Source organism: Gymnogyps californianus, chromosome 3 (genome assembly GCF_018139145.2).
Source record: "Gymnogyps californianus isolate 813 chromosome 3, ASM1813914v2, whole genome shotgun sequence".
NCBI lineage: Eukaryota > Metazoa > Chordata > Aves > Accipitriformes > Cathartidae > Gymnogyps > Gymnogyps californianus.
Window position 1 is genome coordinate 17,900,754 of NC_059473.1, and position 8,957 is coordinate 17,909,710.

Sequence of the window (8,957 nt, forward strand, 5' to 3'; positions counted from 1 at the left end):
AAATAGGATAAAGCATACTTCTCACAGCTTTAAGGAAAAAAAAAAATCACACTATTGAGATGTTAGATGGCTAATACAAACTTTGTTAATTGGAGTTCTAGAATATTTTCACCTGTGCTGAGGTTGCTTGCTTTAAGGAAATACTACACTGCTGAATTTTTAAGCACAGTAGCTTAGCAGATCATCACCATTTCCACATGGAAGAATCAGAAGCCTGTTTCAAAGTTTTATTAATTCAAGTCATAAAAAAGTTACAGCAACTTCAAATATGTACAAACAGCCATAAAAACATCATGTTCAGTTATACAGGAGACAGTCTTGTTACAACATGGCTACAAAAATCATTATTTTCAATAAACCTCCCACAAGGGTAAAATAACCATTTAAGCATGTATGCTCCAAAACCCTAGTAACAGCAGTTGTCAACTCATTTCATCATCATAAAAAAAATAAAATCAGGGAGCAATAGTTAAGTTTGACTTGAGTAAGATGGGGCGTTTAAGATTTAACTCTCAACAAATAGCAAAAGTAGTAGCATGGTTACCAGTCTTGGCTGTTAAAGTTTTAACAATCATTAAGTGAGCACAATTGCCTCCCTTTCAGGAGGAATCTTTTTAAGAGTTAAGATCCATGCCTCCAATGTTTCTGTTGTCTTCTTGTTTGAATCTTACTCCATCTTCAGCTGATTTAATTAAGCATTCAGTCCTCTATGCATTTCATTCATTTCCTTTACCTGGAGGGGAGGAGGTAGAGGGAGATCAACATTTGTGCTGCTTCTCGGCATGAAACCCAAGAAGTCAATAGGACTTACCAACCCAGATTTTCATTAGCAAAGGGATTTGACATGTAACACTAACAGAATCAAACACACCAGGACCACTGTTAACACTTCAGCTTTTTTCTTTTAATTATTTAAAAAAACCCCACAGCAGTCTTTGGAGTGTGTGCAGGGAGCAGACTTCACTATTTAGCTGCAACACCCTTTGGATTCCTTTACAAAAGGCTCTACACTTGGGGTGAAGCACCATGCACTAGTATCATTTGTTACTATTCTATTGGAAAGTAGCTCTTCAATAGAAACTGCAAGCTCCATGCAAATACCTCAAGTAAAGGTCTTCATGACAGAAGACGACTATCAGTATTTCCTGTGGATTGTATAGCCCTTGCTATAGATATGTAAAAATAGTACTTGCTGTCAGCACTGCCCCCCACCCCTGGGAAATGCAGCAGATCACCAGTTGCCTTTGAAACTAGTGCAGTATGAACATGGTGAACTATATAGAGATGAAAACTAGTTACAGAATTTGAATACTTTCAGTCTCCTTGAACACATCTGAATCACCCAAAGCAAGCTTTTAACCTACAACAAACTTCGGCGTTTCTGGATTCTGGCCAACCTCCTCCCCACACATACACCATAAACAGAAATTAATTACCTCAGCTTTCACGTACTTCCCTTTCCTCCTCCTTGTGAAGACCTGTAAGAGAAGGACAGAATAATTGTGAAGTTTTATTTAAGTCTTGACTTTATCTGGCTGTGACTTTAAAACCCCAAACTTGAAGCTGTCCCTTCCCCATCCTTCCAAAGGAAGGTACACCAGAGGCTGTCTGTCACTCTCAACTACTTTAAACCAGGAGGCAAGACAGGTACTTTCTTCACCTCAATGAGTTTTTCCTAATACTTTCATTTTCCATGCACCACCCTTCAGTCGTAATCTGAAACAGTGACGGCATGTCCTTCACCTCTTTCCCACCTCCAAAGTCTCAGTAAGGAAGCCAGTTTACAGAGGAAGACTGTTTCTATCAGAGTCCAATTACCCTGGTATGCTGTTATTTCCCAAATTACACTGTCACCCGTTCTGCTTGGCAGCTTTGTTAGAACTTACCAGAACAACAATTGCAGCAACTATTGCTACTATTACTACTACAATGACAGCAATGAGGCCAGGAGTCAGAGACTTCATGGAAAACTCCGGTGCTATTTCATCAACGTAGTAGACTGCTGTCTTCTCAAAATGCAGCATTTCATTATCAATGCTGATGTTTAGTCTGTTATTATGAAAGATAGAGTCACCTTTTACCTAAGAACAGATAGGAAAAAAGAGACTTGCTAGTTCCCATCGTAATAGGCACTCATCTAGGCACTGCAATAATTCATCTTGCTTTAGCCAGTGCACAGTAAGACAACTGAATGCAATACACAGATCTAGTCTTTGGCAGACTTTATCCATGACACACTTACATCTTTTTCAAAGTAGTAGGCCACATCAGCTATATCCACATCTCCAGAAGACTTTTCTGAGGAATTTTGCTTCAAATCAATAGTAATGTAAGGTTTTTCATACTGCAAAAAATATAGTATGGTATTAAGAAGGGGCTAGTTTAAATCCAGCTATCAAATACACAGCAAAATATTATGATCCAGCTTGTGAACTCACATCCTGAATCAAGTTTCTGGTACTTGTTCTCAAGCCAACTGTTTACAGTATGATTCAAATTCCACTTTTTTAGTGAAGCAAAGTAAGAATTCATCTATAGACTGCGGAGAGCAGTATGTAACTTCTCAGTATTTCAGTTCAGATACAGCTATTTGCTAGCTGCTCAATGAATGACACTATTTTGAGAGCTTATCATAAGACTCATGCTGTACTGCATTAGTCAAACAAGAGTTTTCAAAGTTATTCACAACAAAATAAAATTCTGATACTTTACTAAAAATTATGTGCCTCTTACCAGAACACTACTTATATAGCGCCCATCCAGCATATAACGATTGGTAATTGTTTCCCTGAAGAATCTGCAGAAATATTAAAACCATAGCTGTTAAAAACAGTACTATTTTTACACATCTATTTTTGGAAGCAGGGAAGACTAGTATAATTGTTTTCTTCCCTGCAGCCTCTCTGTGGTGGGTTGACCCCCGCTGGCAGCTAAACCCCCACCTAGTCTCTCACTCACGTCCCTCTAGCAGGATTGGGAAGAGAATCGGAAGGGTAAAAGCAAGGAAAAAACCAACCCTCGTGGGTCAAGATAAAGACAGTTTAGTAAGTGAAAGGGTTGGGTGGGGGAAATAAAAAAAACCAAGCAATGCAAAAGCAATCACTCACCACTAGCAGACCAATGCCCAGCCAATCTCTGAGCAACGGCTACTTGGGAAAAACTTTCCCCCCAGTTTTATTGCTGAGCATGACATTCTACAATACGGGATACCTCTTTTGTCAATTCAGGTCAGCTGTCTCTGCTGTGTCCCCTCCCAACCACTTGCCCACCCCCAACCTACTCACTGGGGCAGCAGAGTGAGAGTCTGAGAAGGCCTCGACACTATGTAAGCACCGTTCAGCAACAGCTAAAACACTAGTGACTTATCAACACTGTTTTGGTCACCAGTCTGAAACACAGCACCATACCGACTGCTACCAAGAAAATTAACTCCATCCCAACCAAACCCAGTACACTCATCGTTAAGTTATACTAAGAGCTCTGTCAATTCCTAACAGCGAAGACACACTTACTGAAAAATACATACATACATTACTGCAGTGTTAGAGAGAAGAGTTTGAACAGTTTTGAGTTCAGACAAGGAGCTAGAGCGTAGCAGCGTTTGTTCCGGGGGGGGGGGGGGGGGGGGGGGGGGGGGGGGGGGGGGGGGGGGGGGGGGGGAATATAGCTACAAGCACATTTTTCTTGCTGTATGACCTCTGACAGAGAGAAGCAGGATTTTATTTTAGCCAAAAAATATCTCAACCATTGTTTTTCTCATGCTGCTTCTATGCAGTCCCTCTACCATCTCTGACAATTATTTTTTGGGCAATTTCACCTTATTACCTTCCATTCCCTTCAGTATGACGACTTGATAAAAAAAGCAGCTATCAATTTTAAACAGAAATGAATCTCATTAGCAGTTAATTTATTTCCAATAAAAATTAAAGCAATTCTATGAAGGATCTGTGGGTTACTTCTAAGATGTCTTATAAATGAGTTCACAAGTTTGACAATGCTTTTAAATGCTTCGCTGCTTAGAAGTACACTAGATATCCAATAGTGCATGCAGACATTGTCATGACATCTTACTATCATTACTTACTTCTTTAAAGATTCAGTGTTCAGAGGAACGTTTCTGTCGGCATGTTTCATTTCAATGATGATCCATCTGAAGTAATAGGCAAGTACAATGAATATTCTTAAAGCACGTACATATAACAATGCATACTAAAAACCTAACCCCAGGGAAAAAAACAGAGCAGTGAGAGAAAAAACAAAGAAACCCCCCTCCAAAACCCTTCCATGCCTCCTTGTTTCTGAAGAAAAAAAAAAAGCAGTAAGTGTTTATTGCTCTATCTTCATTCATCCCCAGCGCATCATTCATACAGATAAATCCTCTACAACGCAAAACCTAATACTGGAATGTTTTCATGTCACAGCACACCCAGAAAGACTTACGTCGTTCTGACTAATTGATTGCACTTCAAGTCTGCGTCATGCTTGTCAGTTCTTCTAACACCAGCTGTATTCACACACCAACAGGTAGTTCCGCTGCACTGCTTTGCCTTGAAAACACCAGTATTTTCGCACTCAGGATCATAAAGGCCATCAGTATCTTCAAATGCACCTTTTGGTTTCTCACGACGACCTGATTTTGAGCCTGTCACTTCTGCTTTCATCAACAGGCATTTTGAAGTCACTAAAATAACCAGAAATTCATATTATGTAGCATCAGACGACGCACGTTCAAAACAGAACTCTTTGTCTGTAAAAACACAAGGTTACATCAGAAGCAACCAGATTTGAAGCCATTACAAGGAAGAGAGAGTGTCTAACATGTAGGTGGTGCATAAAGTCAACACAACTGGGGTACGTCAGCTTCTCAAGGTAAACGCATAGGAAGTCCAGCCACCTTCCATTTCTTACAGCAAGAGGATCATTTATAGCTAAGCTGAGATCAAACCAAGAGTAAGGTCCTGAGACAAGGCTCTTTCACCTCTGGATTTGTAGGAAAAGTCATGATACATTCTTACAATGAAGCTAAAAATTAATCTTTGAGAAATCCTTGCCATTAGAGACCGAATATTAAGGAGAATGGGGGAGCCTGCATCAGTATAAGCACATCCAGACAAGTTACACAGGCGGAATCCCAAATGCATATCTTCCATTGCCAGTTGACCTGGAAGAGCAGGAAGCAGCTTTCCTTCCTTGCTACCATCATTTGCCGGGAACTCAATGGTCATTTTCACATATTCCCTTGTGTTTAGCTGGCACTTTTCCTTGCCGCCCCGTACCAGAGAGCCCACCCAGGCCAAGCGCGGCCGACACGCGTGCTTTACTCACAACTGTCGCAGTTCACAGACACGCCGGAGCCGACCGAGTCGCACCAGCAGACGCCGTTGGCCACCCTGCAGTTCGTGACACGCTTGTTCTTCTCGCAGATGCACGCTGGAAGAAAAGAGCGGCTGTGAGCGCGGATGCCCCCGGGTAAGCAGCCGGGCGCCCCAGGGCACGGCCACCCGCTGCTCCGCGGGCGGGGAGGAGAGACAAAGCCGGGCCTCACCGGACGGAGCCGGCTTCCCACCTGGCCACCCGCCCTTCCCTAGAGGAGGGCGAGAACTTCCTTCGGAACGCTCAGGCTCCCCGCGGGCTGCCGGGCCCCTCCGGCCGGGGACAAAGGGGCACGGAGGCCGGGTGCCCCTGCCCCCTCCTCACCTTCCCGCCCGCGGGGCGGCCCCTCCCCTCCCGCCAGCGGCCCCGCGCCCCCGGCGGAGAGGGGGCGCCATTTTGTGGCGCCGTGCGGAGCGGGGCGCGTACCGGGGCGGCTCCGCGGGCGGCGGAGGGCGAGAGGGGCCGCAGAAGGGGGTCACAGACCGGGGGGAGCCCGGTTGGGAGCCGGGATGGGGGGGGGAGCGCAGGACAGACAGAGGGGTGCGGACACTCACGGCTGTCCTGAGCGCAGGCGGCGGCGCAGAGCAGCAGCAGGAGGGCAGCCCCGCATAACAGCTTCATGGCTGGGGCCAGCGGTGAGGCGCGGCGAGGCCGGGGAAAAGTCCTCTGAGGCGCGGGCAGAAGAGACGGAGCAGTGCGTGCGCGGCGGCGAACCGATGTGAGCCGCCCGACAGGTTCCGCAGGTGGTGGAGGCTGCGCCGCGCCCTCCCGGCTCCGGTTACACCTGGGACGCGCAGGGGGCGGCGGCGACGGCTCCTCCTCCTCCCGGGCCAGCCGGGCGCGCTGTAAAACCGCCTCCCCCTGCACCTGGGCGAAACTGGATGGGGCAGGGCGGGTCCCCGCTCCAGTCCCGGCCCAAATATAGCCTCTTCCGCAGGGCTGGGGAGGGGGAGCAGCGGCCCAGGGGCGGGTGGGGAGGAGGAGGAGGTGGTGGGGGCCCCCACAAGGTGCGGTCCGTCCCGGTAAAGGGGCTGTGAAACCGCCCCGCCCGCGCTGGAGGGGCGGCGGGACGGGGCCGTGGCGGGGAGGAGGGATGTCGTCGGGGCGCCGGGGGGCGGCTGCCCCCGCCGCCGAGGAGAAACTTAGTCATCGGGGAAGTTCCCCGGCGTGTTTGCTCTGCGGGGTGGGGGGGCCGCCCCGCACGGTGACACACGGGCCGGGGGAGCAAAGCCGGCTCCTCTCCCGGCTCGGGGCTTGCCGCTCCCGCCGCTGACCTTCAGAAGGCCGGGACCGCGGGAAGGCCTCCGCCGCCGGCAGCCCCGGGGCTGGCCGGCCCCGAGGTCTCTGCCCTGGCCTTGTGGCCGCCGGGCCCCGCGTCTCCTTTCCCTCGGGGGAGAGGCGGGGGGTGTTTTCTCGCCCCTCTGCGGACAAGCGGCCGCGGATCAGTCCCGCAGTCCACTCTCGGCAAGCTGAGCGCCAGTCATAAATATTCACACTTTATATTTAGTTCTGTTCACATCCAGGGGTGCCCTTTGAACTACTCTGTGAGGACTTAGTGTTTAACATAAATCCTGATAGTCCCTCAGTTAAGAAAAAACAGAACACCTATCTGTATAGAATAAACTATTTCTTAAGGATCTTTCTGCTCGTTGTGGGTTGGTTTTTTTTTTGTTGTTGTTGTTTTCTAAAATACACACTAGATCACTCTGCCTTAGGACTGCTCTGAAGAGAGTCGCTTGTGGTGCTGCAGTATCCGCACTTCCTTGTTCAGAAAAACGTAGTCTTCGGTGCTTTGTCTCTGAGCAGCACAGCTTTGTGGGAACCTACAAAATGGTAGGTAGTGCCAGAGCCCTGCAAGGTTGCCGAGGAGGAAACATAGGAAAGCCTGCTGCAGGTTTTAAAATGGCTTTCCAAAGTGTAAAAGCAATGCCAAAATGGAAGACAAAAGATAGGTATCGTACACTGAAAATATTTTCTGAAGCTTTTTTTGAATTGATTAATTCAGTTAAAAAAATATGGATAGATCTTTCTGAAAGATATATTAGTGTCCCAGAAAAACAAGTTAGTTCAGTAGAGGAGAAAACCAGAATGACATCCCTGTAAGTCTGTTCCTGCATTTACGAGAAATCAACAGTTTCCAAAGACTTGAAACTTCCTCTTACCAGTGTTTACCTTCCCTGTACAATAAAATCATGTTGCTGCTTTTGTATGTGCAGACCTCAGTTAATGAAACTGTTTAAAACCTTTGCATGTTCTGAAATGTAGGTGCAGTTTACCTGTCTTTGTGGTTTTGTCTCTGTGCGCAGCTGTGTTTGTGTTGTATCTTTGGTTTTGTATTTACTGTTGTCTACAGTGCCCTGCTCAAATCAGGTAGGTGCTGTCTCAGATGGGTCTGAGTTAAATGACTGTTCTTTGGGTCTGCTGCAGGTACAGCCCGAATTAGACTTTTGCAGCATTTATCTTGGTTCTTCTTGAGTTTTTTTGTGGCTTCTTAATACTCTTCTGATACACTTGTCAAAGACTCAAAATAAGAGCATGATCTTAGCAATGTGAAAATTTGGGAAGACTTTAAAGTCTCAGATATGGACTTCTTGCATTGCTGCTGTCAAATGATGGCATTCTTCAGAAAAATGAGCAGGATCAATAGGCTCAGAAATACCTGCCTTATTGTAAAGCTCGTTTTCCATGTAAATGTGGTGGTTTGTTCAAGATGAGAAGAGTTACCCTGTCGTTATCAAATTGCCAAGCTGAACTACGTAAGCCTTGATAATAAGGAACAGTAAATTTTATGATAGGCTTTTTCTTTTTTTTTTTTTTAATATGTAAATGTAGAACACAACAGGCTGGGTACATGCTAATCCTGCTTGTTCTCATGGCCCTTGTTCTGTGTAGGTAAACCTCTGTGCCTAGTTTTAAAAATCCAAGCCTTAGTCTGCAGTCTTAAAACCTCACAGTGGCTGCTACTGAAAGTAGCACTGCTTCTTCAACCACCTCCAAATGCCAGACAGGTCTTTGTTGTCAGTATACAAAAAATAGCCATAACCTTTAGTGTCTAAGGGTTGAATGGTCTTAGGGTATTTGTGTGGACTAAAGAAGCCTCTTACAGTGTGTTTTGGCTTTTTAGTGTGACACATGTTTTCCCTGAACTGTTAGTTATCACCTATAGAAAGCCATACCATAACTGTGGTACAAAGGTAAGTGCATTGTGTTGCTTTCTGTAGTACAGCATTTAACTTGGCTCCAATTTGCAGGAGCTAATAAAGAGCTCATTACTATAATTTCCCCAGGTTTCCAAATCTGAAGAAATTAGTGTTTAAATGTTGCTCAGTATTTTGGAAGCAGAGAGTTGCTCTACACGATGTCATTCTCCAGCAAAGCAACGGAAATGAGGGACCACTCACAATAGCATTAATCTTACCCTCCTTCCAGGTTGTTTTGAGGGAAGCTTCTCCATGGAATCAAAGCCAGTGGAGCAGGCATGTGGTTAAAAAGATAAAAGGGCCCAAGTATCGAAGAAGCTTCATTACACAGATACCTTGGTGTCTAGGGGGTTGGAAGGCAGCGTCTTTTTTGCACCTTTTGTG

The 8,957-nt window shown here is 46.0% G+C and overlaps 1 protein-coding gene across 1 annotated transcript; it reads right to left on the reverse strand.

Annotated features, from left to right (window-relative positions):
* Positions 1 to 213: 213 nt before the first annotated feature.
* Positions 214 to 6,141, reverse strand: EPCAM (epithelial cell adhesion molecule). The gene is made up of 9 exons (XM_050894219.1): positions 5,928 to 6,141; positions 5,326 to 5,430; positions 4,441 to 4,681; positions 4,085 to 4,150; positions 2,734 to 2,797; positions 2,243 to 2,344; positions 1,887 to 2,081; positions 1,437 to 1,478; positions 214 to 733 (listed from the first exon to the last, which is right to left on the reverse strand). Exons 1-9 carry the CDS (start codon positions 5,992 to 5,994, stop codon positions 692 to 694), a joined length of 924 nt encoding a protein of 307 aa, XP_050750176.1. The 5' UTR covers positions 5,995 to 6,141; the 3' UTR covers positions 214 to 691.
* Positions 6,142 to 8,957: the final 2,816 nt, after the last annotated feature.

Coding starts and splice junctions, on each gene's coding strand:
- EPCAM (XM_050894219.1), bottom strand. CDS start 5,994: ATGAAGCTGTTATGCGGGGCTGCCCTCCTGCTGCTGCTCTGCGCCGCC. Junction 2,345..2,733: donor GCTATATAAGTAGTGTTCTG/GTAAGAGGCACA, acceptor TATTTTTTGCAG/TATGAAAAACCTTACATTAC. Junction 1,479..1,886: donor TTGCTGCAATTGTTGTTCTG/GTAAGTTCTAAC, acceptor CTTCTCTTACAG/GTCTTCACAAGGAGGAGGAA.